The sequence below is a fragment of the Xiphophorus hellerii genome, chromosome 12, assembly GCF_003331165.1.
Source record: "Xiphophorus hellerii strain 12219 chromosome 12, Xiphophorus_hellerii-4.1, whole genome shotgun sequence".
Lineage (NCBI taxonomy): Eukaryota > Metazoa > Chordata > Actinopteri > Cyprinodontiformes > Poeciliidae > Xiphophorus > Xiphophorus hellerii.
Genome location: NC_045683.1, coordinates 17,117,539 through 17,135,510, shown reverse-complemented (window position 1 = coordinate 17,135,510; position 17,972 = coordinate 17,117,539). Strand labels below are relative to the sequence as shown.

Sequence of the window (17,972 nt, the reverse complement as noted above, 5' to 3'; positions counted from 1 at the left end):
CAAAAATGTTATCAACCATGGGGCACTTACAACAAACCCCCAACCATGAAGAGAACACACCATAGCTCTTCTTGTGTCTCACTCCCCCTCTTTTGATCTGACGTCACTCCTCACAGTTTCAGTTTACTGTGACTTTTTTCTCTGTCTTCTCTTTTCCTGTACATGCCTCCTATCTTTAAACTCTATTAACAAATAAAAAAAATCTTATACTGAGATACTTAACTGTAGTTTCTCAAATGCTTCAATACATCAATGCTTGCAATATGTTTGTAAATGCCTTTCAAAATTCTTATAAAGAATAAAATGCTCATACAATGTGCATGAAATGTTAAGATCCCACACCTAAAAAGATATGGCAATCAACCTAATCGGACAAGTTGGAGAAGAGGGAAACAAATCATAAGAGCAGCCAAGAGATACCTGACTCTGGAGGAACTGAAGAAAGCCTCAGATCAAATGAGAAAATAACCAATTAAAGATGACTGGGCAACACTTGGAGCCTGTAGATGTGATGTGCTTGTGGAGACATATCCAAAAATCACCTTCACCTGTGAAAGATGGTTCTCCAAAGTATGGACTTAGGAGGGGAGATGCCCTGGACTGAATAAAAATGAACCCATAATAGATTAAACAACAATAAACTATGTATGATTTTCCTACTGTGTCACGATAATAAATACTTTCCATTTTGTATCTGTAATGTAACAGCATGAAGTGATGAAGAGGGTGAAGAAATATTATTTGTCGATATTGTTACCTGTTTTCATCATTTAAATCTGTGATTTGACTCATATTCTAATTAACTTTTGTCCGTTTGTAAGCTATTTAACATTGCCTCGTTTGAATACTGATATATCCTTTATTTAACTGGACACCTGTCCTCGTCTCCCTCTCTGTGAAGGTTGCAGAGTCCTGTGTTGACCCCCCACTTTGATCAGGAGTCACGTGGTTCCCCCTGAGCTCAACCAGCGTGGCCTCTGATTGGCTGCCGGCAGACGCCCCGGACCGAGTCGCTCTCCTCGGTGCTGAAATCGCAGACCGTCGCGATAATGTAAACGGCGATGAGGCCAAACGGAGCATCGTTAAAAAAACATACGAAATGGACGATGACCTGTTTCAGTTGAGACAACTTCCGTGAGTAGAGCATAGTTAATATATCAATGCCGGACTGGTTTTTAAATCACACATTTTCGACCGTGACAGCCCGATGCGTCGCTCTCTGACTGCTTCGTGTTTGTTTCATTAGCTCACCACAAATAGCCTGGCAGTCCTCAAACACAACACTGATTTATACGCTTAGACTGCAAAGAGAGTGTTAGACTCATAAAGATTGATATCATACTGTTATTTTACATTATTTTTCGTGTACACAGTTATTAACAAGCCGGTTTGTCGTGTTTTGCAGACTAATCTAGACTTGATGTCGACTTTACAGTCATGACTCAGTACATAACATGGTTTATATAAACCCGTTTACGTATAAATCAGTTAAACTGAAGGACTGGTTTCTTAAAGTGGCTGCATTCTTCTTCCTCAACAACTAATTAGTCCTGCTATAAATATAAATGTGTTAAATATATGGATTGTAAATATACTTAGTGGCATATTTATAGTTAGTAAAGAATAGCACTGGTTTGATTTTGCCATTTGTGCATTCTGAAGGACATCTTCATGGACCTCACATAGTTAAATGCAACCCTGAGGCTTCACATAGCCTGCAGGTCATGTTCTGTAATTACTGTGATTAAGACATCACAGGCGCTCTCTGTTATTTGTGAGTGCAACTAGCAATTTTTTTGTATGTGGGGGAAGATTATACGTTGCCTACCATCTGGGTATCTAACCTCTCATAGGGATTTTCTGGAAGGGAGTTTGCATCCCTTGAAAGTCCAGATATCGTTTATACATTTGACCACAATATCATTTTGTTTGTAGATTTACAGCCAACAAAGGCTCATATAACAAAGTCTACTCTTATAATTTGATTTACACCAACAATATCAAACATTGATATGAAACTAAATTATCCTGGTGTTTCTTTTTTACAAGAAATAATTTGTGTTTTATAGCTAGAACTTGTCATAAATCAACTCTACCTCAACTGGTTGACATTGTTTAGTGCTTTCTTTGAGAAACATTATCAGCACATGTTCAAAGTCTTTATAGGCAAAGCTAGAAAACATAGTGTTGATATTATTTCTTTCACACTCACAAAGGTGGGGAAGTAGCCTGCAATATGCTCCAAAATCAAAAATATGCTCCAAAATATCCAAAATATGCTGCTCCAAGTCACGGATACTGTGGTTCCTTAAAATATAATTTCTAGACCTGCTAGAAGATATTTTGTTGATCTATGAAGGAAAGTGAGTAGGAGGCATTTTATTTTCCTTATGGTTGAAGACTTTGGCACTACAATACAAGCATCAACTACAAATGTGTCTTTACATAAAGAACTGTTCAAATAAGCTGGATCTTTGTATTTAAAAAAAAAATCATAATTTTTTATTTCACTTTGCTTTTTTTGGAATTTTTTTTTTTTTTAATTTTAAATTATTTTTTTTTTGCAGTGTTGTCCGTTTCCGTCGCACAGGTGAGAGCACACGATCTGAGGAAGATGTCGAAAGCAGAGAGGAGGAGGTCAGGCCAGCTGAGCCTGCTGATCTGGAGTCTGTGGCGCTGGCAGAAGGCGTTCCGGTGCCCCGAGAGTTTGCCAATCCAACCGACGGTGGGTTATCTTAGAAATCTGCTCCTTTTCTCTAAATCCTATACTTTTCTATTCAATTAAAGTAATGATTTACTCAGAATACTACCAAATTATCATCTTTATCATTTTCTCAGACACATTTATGGTAGAAGACGCTGTGGAGGCCATAGGTTTTGGCACATTTCAGTGGAAACTCTCCATCCTCACTGGTTTATCCTGGGTGAGAATTGTTCGAACTCCATGCAAGCTTGACAGAAGTTGCTCTTGCTCACTCCCACACTAATTTCCTGAGTGCCTCTTGGTTCCCTTGGTTTGTGCAGATGGCTGATGCCATGGAGATGATGATACTCAGCATCTTAGCCCCACAGCTCCACTGTGAATGGAGACTACCGAGCCTTGAGGTGGCACTGCTCACATCGGTAAGAGTTTCTCAAAGTTTGTAAAGTGATCCTGCCTATAGCGCTTAATGAATGTGCTGGTAATTGAATTAAATGAGAATACTGGGGTTTATTCGAAAATTAACAGTGAAATTGGAAACCATTTTTCAGGTTACACAATAAAAGGTAATCAGAGAATCTGACAAATAACCATAACAACCAAAGAGGATATATATCAATGGAAGTGCGAGCAGGCTGCGGAGAGTGAGACATCTAAAGGTGCCACCTGTTACACTAATATAAATGACTCCTTAAGAAATCTAAATACTATCAAATGAAACATGATTCATACAGAAAGATTCAACCTAAACCCCCAAAACAGTAAAACTCAGGATATAATGATATCCTAATGATCATCGTTAAACTGTAATTCACAAAGACTGCAGAGACATGAAACTGTCCATGACCTACTAAACCTTCTCACACAAAATGCTAATTACTTTTTTCCATTAATGATGCAGGCGGTGTTCATTGGGATGATGATCAGCTCTTCTCTTTGGGGAAACATATCTGATAAATACGGCAGAAAGATGGTGAGTTCCACTGAAAATCTTGTGAAAATGATTCATGCAATTCACTGCAAAGGTATTCAGAACCCCTGAAGCATTCCAATTTCCCAAACTTTATTGAGACTTTATTTGATTGAACATGCATCCCATGATGCCAGTTAATCTACAGCAGCACCTTAAGAGTGTGAAACTGATGCCATCCAGACTTGCAGCTTTTCACACCTTGACTTGACCCTTTGTAGACATTCCTCACCTGAAGTGTTGAAAGGTACAAAATGGTGGTGGGGGAGGGAGGGCAGTGGAATAGAGGCCTCTAAAGTGAGGGATGTGGATGATGGCTGAGCGCTGACAGGTGCAAAGTTGATGTTACAGCATTGGAGAAACTCAAGGTTTTAATGGACTCAACTAAGCCCAGATATTTCATTTTGTTTTGTAGAAATTCATTTGTTGGTGTTCATTCATTTTTGTCTCTGTGCACCACCCAGGTTCGTTAACCAGTTTCAGGACCCGACCAGAACCACTCAGAGTAAATTACCTTGAGAAATAATGAGATTGGGTTATATAAAAACAGACTTTAATGGCAAAAAATTATCAAATGTTACAAGCCATACATTTCATACAAATGGAAGCAGATATAGAGTTACATTCACCGTCCAGCGCTAGGCCACACTTAGCAAAGCTTATATGGATGTAACCAAGTGAGGCAAAGACTGTAGCGTGAGTTTAGCTTTTTATTCTTCTCTGCAGTCTGTACCCTCCCTAAAGGCCTAGTCTAATTAGTTTCAGTGTATTTACATATGACTGGCGGCAGTCACACATAAACATGGTTATGTGAGCTGCAGCGTGTGCATGTAAGCAGATAAAAGAGATAGAGGAAAACACAAAATCCATAACACATTGCTGGTCCAAACATAATGAAAACAGTTCAGATTTGATGATTATTTTTGATATTCATACCTAGATTGTGGCACTGTCTTTTTTATTTTTAAACATGTGTAACATGTTGGTTTCAGATGATGCAGCAAGACCGATGCATAAACTTTCTTTTTACAAAATTCCAAGCAAGAATAAACTATTCTATATAGTATAGTCGTTCTGGAGTTTCATGCTGACTGCACAAAGCTATAGCTTCAAAAGAATGGTGACCAGAGCTGCACTGTTTTTCACTTCTTCGTTGCGTTCTTCAAAGCAGCATGCTGCTTGCAGAAATACAAAATCACTGTCATTTTGCTCCAAAAATTAACACATGTGCTTGTGACACTGCTCAAGATTAAACTAGCATGTTTACCCGTCCACTACGATGGTTGAGATGTTGTTTGGTGTGCAGTGATGTAAATCATGAGCGAATGTATGGCACACTTTGGAGATTTTTGTCTTAGTAAAAAATTTTTGTCAACCAGGTTTAACTTTTCTCCTTAACATTTGTATACTAGCAAATCATTGACTTATCAAATAAAATCTCCACAAAATGCAATATTTGTAGTTATAACAGAAACGCTTAAAGGGATTGAATACTTTTCCAGGTTACTGCTTGTGTAGTTGTGCTTGTGACAGTGTTTCTAGGTTTTAAATTTAGAATTATGAAAATATCTAACGACGTGATTGAAATTCACAAAAAGTCATGTGGTATATAAGTAACATACTGATCATATCCACTAACAGGGCTTGACGCTGAGTGTGCTTTGGACCATGTTCTACGGCCTCATGAGTGCATTTGCACCCATTTACGGGTGGATCCTGGTCCTGCGTGCGCTGGTGGGCTTTGGTATAGGAGGGGCGCCTCAGTCGTGAGTACCTCATTCACTTCTCTGAAAGCAACAGTGAAACAGATGAGCTGAGTTGGTATTTACACTGAAGTTCTTTTAAGGGTGACCCTGTATGCTGAGTTTCTTCCCATGAGATCCAGAGCCACATGTATTTTGCTTATAGAGGTATGAGTTGCTCCAGACAATCAGACTGTAGCAATCAGACTGTCCTTTTCCCTTTAACTACTTTTGTATCTTGTTTTTTTTTATTTTTTTTTTATAGATCTTTTGGGCAATCGGTACAGTTTTTGAGGTCCTGTTGGCGATCCTTGTGATGCCCACTCTGGGCTGGCGCTGGCTGCTCGGTCCTTTCCACCATCCCTCTCTTCATTTTCGCCTTTCTGTGCTACTGTAGGTACAGCAGCTTAACTAGACTATTCATCTTTATGTAATGACATGTTCATTGCCGGTATGTGTGTGTTCACAGTGGCTGCCAGAGAGTGCTCGGTATGATGTGCTGACGGGGAATCAGGAAAAGGCTCTGGCAACTCTGAAACGTATAGCCACAGAGAACGGCGTGCCCATGCCTCTGGGGAAACTTATTGCTGCCAGACAGGTGCAGCACAGCCTGGGCTGGCAGGACATGCATGCTCTGCGTGACAATAACTCTTCTCCGCTGTGTAATCCTGTTATGCAGGCATTTATCTACTTTTTTGTATCTGTTCGTTCTCATTAGGAAGATCGGGGGAAGATCCGAGACTTATTTTCATCACACTTTCCGATGCACCACGGTTCTGCTCTGGTTCATTTGGTAAATGAAACAAATGATAAAGCAAGCACAATGTCCTCTTCAAGACCTTCTCAAGCTTCAGGATTTTAGTGCTTACTATTTTAATCATTTTTTTTAAAATTGCAGTGCCTATGCATAGTGGCTTGTAAAAACATTCACAACCCATAAACTCTTAAATATTTTGTCCACAAAATTTTATGCATTTCATTGTATTTTTATGTGATAGATAGTAATGAGTATTTGTGGAAATGAAGACATGTGGTTTTCAACATGTTTTTACAATTAAAAATATAAAAATAGATGTTTGATGTTTGTGGCTGTCATGTATCAAAACATGGAAAAGGTAAAAGGACATGAATGCTTCTGCCAGGCGCCGAGTCTGATTTCATTTTGCATCTCTGTCAGTGCAGGTTTGCAAACGCCTTCTCTTACTACGGACTGGTGCTGCTCACTACAGAGTTGTTCCAGGAAGGAGGTGCATGTGGAAGTGAGTCAGCCAGGTCATCACACAAATAGAAACAGTCATGTTTTAGCAAAAAGCATTACCAAAACATGTCAGATATCAGACTGAGAGATACTTTTTGCTGCTTAATGTCTCCCTCTAGTGCCCAAAGGCGGAAAAAAGGAGCTCAGATGCAACTTGGAGTGTAAATATCTAAATTCTGATGACTATAAAGATCTGCTCTGGACTACATTGTCTGAATTCCCAGGTAAATAAATCCAATATGTTTTGCTATGTCACTGTCATTAACAAATATGTTTCCTCTGCAGTATCTTGGACAAAAAAAACATTAAAAATTGTTTTAAAAAGATGCACAAGATTCTAAATTTTAAAACAACACATCGTTCTCATCAGAGAATGCTGTTTGGCATTACAAAAGACATCACTTAACTCAGACACATATTCTCAGGTCGTATTCAATAATTGTTTATACATTTTTGTTTCTTTATTGATTACTTTAGCATCTTGTTAGCTCTAACTGCAAGTCTGTGCTAAAACTAGTTGCATGTAGTTGACACAAGCTTAAGTTAAAATAGCATAGAAAAACTAGAAAATTTCTGAAGAAATTTAAACGGGGCTAAAAATTAGAATCAATTTTAAAGTAAGCTACAATGTACTCAATAGAGTGAGTACATTGATTTTTACTTTCGTAAAAGTAAAAATCAGATGTGGCACTTGGTTACCAGAAAACACGCTCATCTCTTAGCAACAGATTAACAACAAATATTGTTATTGTTCAGAAAACATAAGATTTTTCCTGCTCTTTTGAAATACTACTTATCATATAGTACTTACTACTTAACAAGAACTGTGCAGTTGGTGAATTTTTCAAAAAAGTGTTGTTGTTGTTTTTTTGTCATTGGTGGTAAATATATTATAAAAAGTCATTCAACACAAATATAAAAATCTGATTTATACTTTGTGGCAGTTCGTTACCAGAAAAAAATAATAATCTCTTAACACCAAATTAGTTATTGTTTATAAAACATAATCTCTTCTTAAATACTTCTTACCTGCTTAGACAGAGGAAATTTAGAGTTGGTAAATTTTGCAAAAGTAAAAATCAGATGTTTACTTCATGGCACTTGGTTACCAGAAAATGCTCTCATCTCTTAGCAACAGATTAACAACAAATATTATTATTGTTCAAAAAACATAAGATTTCTTCTCCTCTTTTGAAATGCTACTTGTCATATAGTATTTGCTACTTAAAAAGAACTGTGCAGTTGGTGAATTTTTCAGAAAAGTGAAAATGTTTTTTTTTTTGGTTATTCAACGCAAATGTAAAAATCTGAATTATACTTCGTGGCATTTCGTTACCAGAAAAAAAACACTCATCTCTTAACACCAAATTAATAACAAGTAGTATTATTATTTATAAAACATAAACTCTTTGGAAATACTGCTTATCTGCTTGGACAAAATAAATTTACAGTTGGTAAGTTTTGCAAAAGTAAACATCTGATGTTTACTTCGTGGCACTTCCTTAACAGAAAACGCGCTCATTTCTTAGCAACAGATTAACAACAAATATTGTTATTGTTCAAAATACATAAGATTTATTCTGCTCTTAATATATTTTTTTCTTTTGTCTTTGGTGGTTAATGTATTATAAAACAAATATACTTTTCTGTAGTAAGTGTTCTGCCAAGGTGGCGTCTCTGTAGTTCTCTACATCTCTGCCCTCCTCACTGTTCTGTTGCTATGGTAATTACTGTAACATAATCATGCCCATGTACAGTGTTACATGCACTTAATATGTGGTTGGGGCTGCATTCGCACTAATAGTTGCAGCAGTGCAGAGACATATGGAGGTGGTCATTCAGTGGTTCTGCTGAGGGGTTCAGGAAGACTCTGTGCTTCAACATGGTACCAACACCAGAAGACAGAATGAAACTTCAAATAATTACTGACAACAGAAACTTTCCATTGGATCTCAGGCTACTTAAATTCAGTGACTCTGCATCTGCACTCTTCCTTTGAGACATTGATTTACAGAGCTCCCTAGTTTTACAGTCATAGTCTTTTAAATTTTTTTATTCTAATTATTCAAGAAACAGACATTTTAGGTTTTTGTTAGCTGAAAAGCCATAATAATAAAAATAAATAGAAATTAATTCTTGAAAAATTTCAGTGCGTACGTATTGAATCTGTATCAGTTTTACTTAATTATTTTCAATGATTTTCTAAGGTAAAAAGATGCGCCTGTATGTTTATGTTAGCAGTTTAAGGAGAGGATCTCACACACAGCGAAATATACAGTACATTAATGCATTTTTTGTTATAGTCCAAAAAGATAATTTTCTCTGTCAGTTCTCTGCTATAATAAATAGTACTCACATTATTTATCACACATTTAAAGAGGACAAAAACCTCTGTGCATTGAAGATTAGTGACTGTGCTGACTTCCTGCAGGACTGCTGGTCACACTGTGGGCTATTGATCGATTGGGACGGAGAAAGACCATGGCATTGTGTTTCCTTGTGTTCTCTCTGTGCATCATCCCTCTGTATGGATGTGTTGGGAGGTAAATACAGCTTTTACATCTTATGAATTGTCATGTTAATATTGTTTAATGTTTGTCTGCTCCTTTTGACACATATTTTCTTATGCAGAGCATCCATGACGGTGTTGATATTCATAGCCAGAGCATTTATTGCTGGAGGCTTCCAGGCAGCCTATGTTTACACTCCAGAGGTAATATATCCTTGCAGACTGTTGTATGAGCTTACACTATGAAAAACAATGAAAGCAGGGTGAGATGGCCGTTTTCTCTGGGCTTTCTGCAGGTTTATCCAACAGCAACCAGAGCTTTGGGTCTGGGAACAAGTAGTGGGATGGCCAGAGTTGGTGCCCTCATCACTCCTTTTGTTGCACAGGTAACACCTAAATAAAAAAGTACTGAATATTCAAAGTGAACTGGCTACATGAGTTTATTAATCTTGGTTTTCTCGGACTTTCATCCTGCAGGTGATGTTGGAGTCTTCGGTGTACCTGGCCCTCTCTGTGTACTGCTGCTGCTGCCTGTTCGCTGCTGTCGCCTCCTGCGCTCTGCCCATTAGAAACCACAGGTCGAGGTCTGCAGGAGTCCAGCAATCGTGAGTGGGGACAGGAGATGGTAGGCCACAGATCAGAAGAAATCCCACACTCCAACTCTGGTTCTCAGGGTTGAGGACATGCTCACTGTGGTAAAAGCTGGAGGAGAGACCAGATGAGAGGAGAGGAGAGAGTTAAACCAGCTTTCTGCCCTTCTTGTATGTTTCTCCTAAGATCCAGGCAGCACCATTTTTACATCACATTACTGTATGTAAAGTCTTTAACACCATTGGTGTCACAGGGTTGCCACTGTAAAACTATGTACGCACAGGACGAGTTAGAAAGACCAAGCTGATGTTCAGGATTACCGGAGATGATGGTGAAAATGGGAAAAGTTTCTGAAAAGGGGAAGATGGAAAGTGTGAAAGTGATGAAATTTATCTTCATACAGCTACCTTCCTTTGAAAGAGCCTTAAAACAACCTATTGAGTAGGTGACAAAACCACCTTGGAAATCAATGAAAAACAGCCTCTGTAGTACACAAAGCATACTGAACATACCATCTCCTAAGTATTCTTAGCAAAACAAAACCCACAATCATCTCATGTACATGGAAATTGCCTGCTGAAATGCACTTTAACTTAAAAAAGTATTGTTGAAGAACAAAAATAACTCCTCAGATGAACTGACCAGATTACGTTTTTTTCACTGAACATTCCTAGTTATCAAGGTAAATATAGAACCTATGTAGGAGCCCTTGATTTTATTGCAAATATCAGAACTTTTAAGGAATGATTTGCTTCACTTTCATCAGTTTCCTAATGCAAATGCACATATAAATGACTGAAATCATGATTTTGAAAAGTTTAATCATGATGTGATTGTTTTACCTATGACAAACTTTTAGATTTCCTGAAGCTGTCAGTGGAGGGCTGGAAGTTTCTTTAACATAAAACTAAGCATTTCTACATTACAGCACAAACAGCGAGAGTCTGAAGAGAGTTTTCCAAAAGTGTAATTACTCTTAAATGGTTCTGTACACTCATATAAGTACCAGGTAGATTTAAAGTTTACAATATGTTGCAAACTTATTCATATTCCTGGAACTTTGTGACATTTTTTTCACATTACAACCACAAATTTCCATGCATTTTATTCTAATTATATGTGACAAACCAACACCACGTAGCCCATGATTATGAAGGAAACTGAAACATCTAGAGATGGTTTAAAAATGTTAAAATGAACAAACCAATTTGTTTTTAGCCCCCATAAGCCAGTACTTTGTAGACACATTTCCCTGTAGTTGCAGCTTCCAGTCTTTTGGGGGTATGCGTCTACTACTTTTACACATCTCAAGACTGAAATGTTTGCTCAGTCATCTTTGCAACACAGTTCAATCTCAGTCCCACTGAGTGAAGACAATCTGTGAACATGAATTTTCAAGACTTGATACTAATTTTCACAAAAGTACACAAATATGTTTTGATTAAGACCATTGTTGTGCAGTCCTCTACTTTGACATGATTGGAACAGAGCTTTGTGAAATGTTCAAAGCCAGGGAGATTTTTTTTAGAACTTAGCTTTAAACTTCTCCATGACATCCCTGACCTATCTTGATGTGTTTCAGGAATATTTCTGTCACTAGTGTTCCCTATAGTGTAGCAAACATCTGTAACATTCACAGAACATCTGGTTTTATACTAAGAATAAATTGCAGCAATTACTATTTACTAAATTCGAGAACATCTGAAGCCAGTTTGTTTCACAGAATTTCATATAAAAGGTTTCAGAGTAAATGGAGCAAAAAAACTAATGGACCCACTTTTTATATTGTTTATTATTACAAGATTTGGAAAACAGGGATCTCACTATCTTATACTCCACAAATATGTAATACTTTGTTGGTCTGTCACATAGAATATCCTAGTTTGTGATTTTAATGTGAACAAATGTGAAAAGGCTGAAGGGGTATGAATACTTTTACAGACACTCCACAGAGATGCTATCTCAACTTTCTTAAACATGTTCTACTTCTTAAGTGTTAATTTCTCCAAAATATGCTATAACAGGGCAAAGGTTTATCAATACAAGTGAAGATAAAGTCCAGATGAAAAAGTTAGAGTCTGTTACACATTTACTTAATTTCAGGCCCAACTGAAGTCAGGAATTTGACCATTTTACCTTGAAAGTACATTTCCAGCTGCATCTTGTAATCATTTCTCCTCACATGCAGATAAGTTTAGAGGATTGGGAAGTTTTCTAGAAAAACATGTGCATTAATAAAACATTAGGCTTCATTTCCTGACGACTATGAGAAGTTGACAAATAATCCAGAAATTCAGCCTTAGTATTCACGTGGTCAGCCAAAATGGACTGCCTATGGAGGGCATTTTAGTAATGATGTTATTACTCATGTATCAACTATTCCTCTACTGACCCAGACTTTTAACTCCCATACATAGACCCAAGCTGTGAACGTTTACTGGATGTCATGTTCTTGATGTAAATGAGAAAAAAAATACAACACCTAGTTCGGTCGTTGTCTTTTGTTTGTAATTGATAGAGATGGAGGCAGACTTTGGTTATTCTAACAGACAACAAGATATCACCACACACGGGTCCACCAAGATGCTTTGACTCGCCAGTGTTTGAGATATCGTGCAGCATTAAGTGTCAATGCACTAGATGTAAATGTGTATGATATTATAATAAAGAACATTAAAAATGCCAATGGAGTCATGTTTTTTTATTATTATTAATAAAATTAATAGAGAAATTTTATATTCTAGAAGCAATGGATTTACAACAAACCACAAAGACATGAAACACTGAATTTTTTTTACTCAAACTCATTATTTATCTAAGGCGTCTCAGGTTGTAGTGATGTCAGCATAGTTCAGATAAAGCATACAGAGTGTTTTTATTTTTTTGCGTTACATGTTAGCTTTGTTAAAAACACAGGGAGTGCTGGATTTTGGCAAAAGAAGAGCCCCGATCCCTGCTGCTGGACTCAGGACTACAGGCGAGCTTTGGGGCGTTTGCCCTTCTGTGCCACGATCTGACCGAACAGCCTTGCTGTCTCCTGAGCACAACCCCGGTGAATGGTGAGCCCAAAGCCACCATGGCCGTAGTTGTGTATGACCTGGAAGAGAGAACCACTGGGGTTTTTTAGGAAGCTGGACAGCAGAAAGTCAACAATCAATTACTGATTTTCTGCTCAGTTTTACCTCAATTGTGGAGCCACCGGATTGTATGGTCTCTTGCTCCAGTCGGACTTTGCTGCGAACAGGCCTGAGACCGGCCCAGTCCTCTACTATCTTGGCATGCTGTGGAGAAACAAAAACCAACCCATGACCTTTAGAGAAAAACATTTAAACTGTAGCTGTTACTCATGTGAAAAAATGCATTTTTCTCTCACTTCTGACCACGCCTCACAAAAATATGTACAGTGGGTTACAATAGTTTAGATAATGTCATGCTGATGTGTCACTGTGGTCTAGTCAAAGTTCAGGCAGAATGCAGACGCTTACACTTTTCACATTTTATTGGTTAAAAATGTGCGTTCTTTTTCCTTCAGAATGATGTGTTTTGGTCCATCAAAAAATCCTATTAAAATACGTTCAGATTTGTGGTCTTAATGTGACAAAATGTTAGCAAGTTTAAGAGCCATTAATACTGCATAATAATCAAATGCAAGTCACTACATCTGATTATCATGTCTTTTTGTTTGCTCGTTTTAATGCACTGTCAATTCTTATCTTTTGCATTTTTTAAATGTCCCTAAAAGTGGCTAAGGAAAGATTAAAAGTGTCTTCATCACAGAAGGCTCATAAATAATTACTTCAGCGGAAACAAAGTGGCTCTTTTTGGCCTTCTGACGTCAGCTCACCTTGAGACTGGGCTCAAGCTGACATGCAGTCTTCCAGATGTTCTCATGGTCAGTGGAGTTGTTCTGCTCACTCCAGTTTCCCAGCTGGAAAACCCCTCCCACAGTCACAAGACGGCTCCTGCGGACACAGAGGGTCTGTGAGCGGAAGAAAACAGGTCTGACTTTCTGACCTCACTGCACAACAATCCCAAAGCAGCCCAAGCAAGGTCTGCAGCTACAAATCAACACCACCAGAAAAGAATGAGGTAAAACTGCCCACTGAAAAACATCTGAGGCATGGTGTTTAAAAGTTAACCAGGTGTGTTACTGGAAATACCCTGGGATGATATACGGTGAATTATACACTCCAGCTTTGGTACTGTGGGTAATAATCCAATGCTTAAGCCATGGGGCGTCCACCTGAAACCCGGAAAAGAAAGTAAAAAGATCAGTTTCTGTATTGTCTGCACAGGCTCTTCCAAGGAGTCTTTAGCTCACCTTAATTATCTGGCCACGGCCTGGTGTTAGGTCCGGGTCGGGCTGCAGCTCCCCAGATCTTATCCCAGTGCAGTTTATTATCACATCCACCCCAGCATCAGAAAGCTAAAGGAGACATGGAGAATATGTAAAATGATAAACAAACATGAAGCATAAAAAGTTCAATTGTAAACATGAAAAAGTTGACACTTACCTCTTTAAATGACTCTATTTTCTTGTGATAAAATCTGACGCCCCTCTTTTTCAACCTACAAAAAACTTTGTTCATTAGCAGGAACCTCTGTGGAAATCAAGATTTGTGACAAGTTACATATTGTGATTTTGTGTATAATCTTGATTATCTTGGTGATAACCAACTTATTTTAAAGACCAATGGCCTTTAGAGGTCAAACTACATTGTAATGCAGAGCTTCGTGCCTTAGGAGGGAGATTTTGTCAGAGCCAATAAAATCTCAAATAAAATAAACTCCAATAGATACAGGTTTTTTAAATATAAATTACTTTTGACTGTGTTGCTACACAACATAAATGTAATCATTAACATTAACAAATACAATAGGACTAAAGCAGGGGTCACCCAAAGTCGGTCCTCGAGGCCGGCATCCTGCATGTTTTAGTTCTCTCCCTGGTTTAACGCACCTGGATCAAATGATGGCTCGTTACAAGGCCTAAGAAGAAAATTGAAATGCTGAAAAGGTTTCTGATGCCACCAGGGAGAGAACTAAAACGTGCAGGATGCCTGCCCTCGAGGACCAACTGTGGGGACCCCTGGACTAAAGGGAGACAAAAAAAGAAACTGAGAAAAAAAAATGCAGATTTGACATGATCTAACATTCTCACCAGTCCGTCAGCCATGGTAAGTAGGTTTTACCTTCCACCATGAGAGCTGTGTTGAACCAGCCAAACCTGAAGAAAAAATTTATTTAATGATAATGTGCTATTTAGAAAACAGCAAACAAACTTGGAATACAAATTATGTGTCAGGAAGAAGTTAAGTTAATCACGTCTACTGAAATAATTGTTTATTTTCCTTATGTGTGCCACTGGAAAGTATGGCCTTCGTTTTAATATTTGCTGTTACACTGGGAACGTGATAAGAGGCACAGATGGCTGCTTGACTGGTTTTTATGGCTGTTTCTGAAGGAACTCACTTGTATCCAGGAAACATTTGCAGCTCCCGCTCTGTGAGCTGTCTGAAGCCCAGGACAATGTCTTTAAATGATGGCTCCTAGAATCAAAAACAGGTTTACTAAGAAAATGCAACACAAAAATGACCTTATCTGTGTGACTGTACAGAACCACAATTAACTCTGTGTGTATCCCCAAACCTTAGGGAGGCCTCTCCGTTTCCCAACCACTGCTGGCAACCATCTTTTGCTTGTCTGAACAACACTGTGTTTCAGTGTAGCTAAAAACCATTGGACTACTATCTATGACCGACAGTGAACTTATCCGTAATAATTCTATAAATAATCTTTAGGAGGTTAAAATTTAGCTTTGCTCTTTGTTGTAAAAAAGGCTAACAAGTCCAAGTCTTATCTTTATGGTCAGATTTGTAGTGCATTTTACAAGATCAAAACAGAACTCACTGGAAGGGGTTCAGTGCAGAGGTTGTAGCCTGATTGGAGGAATATGCCCATTTTTACTGCCTCAGGTGAGCTCAGCCAGTTTAGCAGGTAATCAAAGGTCTCCTTATTCCACTTTCTAAAGATATAAAGAGAAAAAGTGTCATATTTGGAATTAAAGGGGGAAAAAATGAATTGACAATTATAGAGACTGCACTCACGTCTCCTGGATGTTGCCCTTGTCATAGAGGTATGGCTGCCAGAAGCCAGCGGCTCCATCGCTGGTGGTCAGAGGGGTGAAGCGGTCTGCATACACCTCAATGGTCAGTGGGCTGACTATGGAGTGGTACTGCTCATATATACTCTGAGCTGCTGACAGGCCAATGACTCCAGCACCAATCACTGCTACTCGCATCTTTGCACTGAAATGAGACACAGTAACACCGATTGATCTGAAATTACTTCTTTATGCACACAGATATACTCCACATAGCTGTTAAATAACACTCCATAAAACTTTACAAAGCTGCTTAGGCCGGTGCATCTGCTCTAATATTGCACGCTATGGCATGAATGAAATCAGATGTACTGAAAGAAAAAAGTTACACGATTCTGGGGGAAATGTAAATGGTTGACCAGACCCAGAAAAAACTAATAGGCTATGCTCTGCAGCTCTCCGAACTTTGTGCAGTCCCCATGCTGAGAGGTTTATGTAACAGGGGACGACGAGTTGGCAAAATATACATTTTGGTTAAGCGTGTATAAAAAAAAAAATAGCAAGAAAAGCAGTAGAATCCACACAAATTTAAGAGATACACCTTAAATCACAAAACGGATGTTCATAAAAAAGTTATTTTCTTGACTTACCTTTGGATCACGTCTCTACTGAACACTTTTAACTACCAGTCACTCCCATTTTGCTCCATATATCACATGGAGGAGGGCGGAGCTCTCAGCTGAGTGCGTGTTGCGTTCACGTCCCATCGTTGAAAGCACAACCATAGCGGACGCATGGGGGCACAAGTCACTTGTGATTCAACGTCACCAACATGGTACTTAATAGCTTTTTATAAATAAATAAAAACCTACTTATTTTGCGATATTATGCAACCACAATTCAAAAGTGGTGAAAATGTTATTTATTAACACTTATCACTTTAAATAAACTTGGTCGCATAAAACAAACTTTTTTTTTTCTTTTTTTTTTTAAGAAAGAGGCATTCATTTCCGGCTTTTGTTCATAAAATCAAACTAAAACGGTTTGGGCTAAAAAACTAAAAAGGTTGAAGCTAAAAAAAAAAAAGAAAAAACTTTTTAGTTTTCTGTAGAAAAAAAATCAGCACTCATTTGGCGACCTGTCCAGGGTGTACCCTCTCTCTTTGTATTTTTTTCTTTTATGAAATATACTGCAATATGTTGCATATAATTTTTGTGCTTGGATTTATTTGTGTGACTGCCACTTTACAAATAAACTTAATATTTTTTACTTTTTATATATTTAAATTTCTGTGGCTGCACAAAATTTAGTGTATGAATCAATTAAAATGAAACAAGCCTCAAACTTCCAATCTGGAAATAACCTGTTCCATAATTTCTAGCGAATTATATATTGACTGAACTTGCATATGATGAAACATAATAATCCCGTGTTAAGACCTATTCTCTTCATTTAAGTTATATAGTAGCTATAAAATGTCACAACAAAGGAATTTATTCAGTCATGTTTGTAGCAATGGCCTGTAAAATGATGCAATGCTGCACTTTGGGTAAACTCTTATCACAACAATCATAGTGTAATAAGATCAGTGTCAAGTTAGACTTTTACTGCGTCTCAGAAACCAAATAAATTTAAAGAATCCCAAACTCAGGTACCAAAGCTAATAGGAATGAGAAAAGATTGAAAGTTAAGTATAATTGTTGTGATATTTATGCGACCTAAATAAAAGTTACAAAAAACTGAAATGGTGTACAGGTATATCCTTCATTTCAATGCACTTCAATATTTTAGAGAATAAATGTTTTTATTTGGAACTGTTATGTTTCTTTATTGCACTTGTTACTACTGTGCACTTTTTTTATTCTGTTGTAGTAGTATCAGATTATTTTTATACTTGGATAAATTAGTTTTAAAATCAATTTTGATATTATGCAAGCCTTAAAAACTAAAATATGTCTGACAGCAATAAGTTGCATACACAAGTATTACTTTTCACAGATGTTATTAAGAAATGTCTGTCTTACTGTGTAACATTTACATTTACTAGAGTCCCATGGTAATACATGAAGCCTTGAAGGCAGCTCTTCCTGCACACACA

General features: G+C 37.7%; 2 protein-coding genes across 2 annotated transcripts; one reads left to right on the top strand and one right to left on the bottom strand.

Moving 5' to 3' along the window:
- The first annotated feature begins 997 nt into the window (after positions 1-997).
- svopa (SV2 related protein a) lies at positions 998-11,587 on the top strand. Its single transcript, XM_032579012.1, is given in 19 exon segments — positions 998-1,134; positions 2,568-2,725; positions 2,839-2,924; positions 3,025-3,123; positions 3,603-3,674; positions 5,313-5,437; positions 5,518-5,581; positions 5,679-5,762; positions 5,764-5,805; positions 5,883-6,011; positions 6,132-6,170; positions 6,172-6,206; positions 6,596-6,672; positions 6,791-6,895; positions 9,103-9,214; positions 9,303-9,384; positions 9,477-9,566; positions 9,658-9,747; positions 9,749-11,587. Coding segments are annotated over 19 exon segments (1,635 nt in total). The 5' UTR covers positions 998-1,099; the 3' UTR covers positions 9,860-11,587.
- Positions 11,588-12,457: 870 nt separating this feature from the next.
- Positions 12,458-16,631, bottom strand: LOC116730045 (D-amino-acid oxidase). Its single transcript, XM_032579011.1, has 11 exons — positions 16,525-16,631; positions 15,879-16,079; positions 15,682-15,796; positions 15,244-15,320; positions 14,933-14,998; positions 14,286-14,340; positions 14,093-14,197; positions 13,932-14,014; positions 13,616-13,733; positions 12,954-13,052; positions 12,458-12,868 (listed from the first exon to the last, which is right to left on the bottom strand). The coding sequence occupies exons 2-11, from the start codon at positions 16,070-16,072 to the stop codon at positions 12,743-12,745; spliced, it is 1,038 nt and encodes a 345-aa protein (XP_032434902.1). The 5' UTR covers positions 16,073-16,079; positions 16,525-16,631; the 3' UTR covers positions 12,458-12,742.
- Positions 16,632-17,972: the final 1,341 nt, after the last annotated feature.

Bases quoted from the DNA above. Each gene is read 5' to 3' on its own strand.
- LOC116730045 (XM_032579011.1), bottom strand. From the start codon at position 16,072: ATGCGAGTAGCAGTGATTGGTGCTGGAGTCATTGGCCTGTCAGCAGCT. The intron at 13,053-13,615 runs GTGAGCTGACGT...GTTTCTCCACAG, and splicing joins AGCTTGAGCCCAGTCTCAAG to CATGCCAAGATAGTAGAGGA. The intron at 12,869-12,953 runs GTAAAACTGAGC...TCTCTCTTCCAG, and splicing joins CCGGTGGCTCCACAATTGAG to GTCATACACAACTACGGCCA.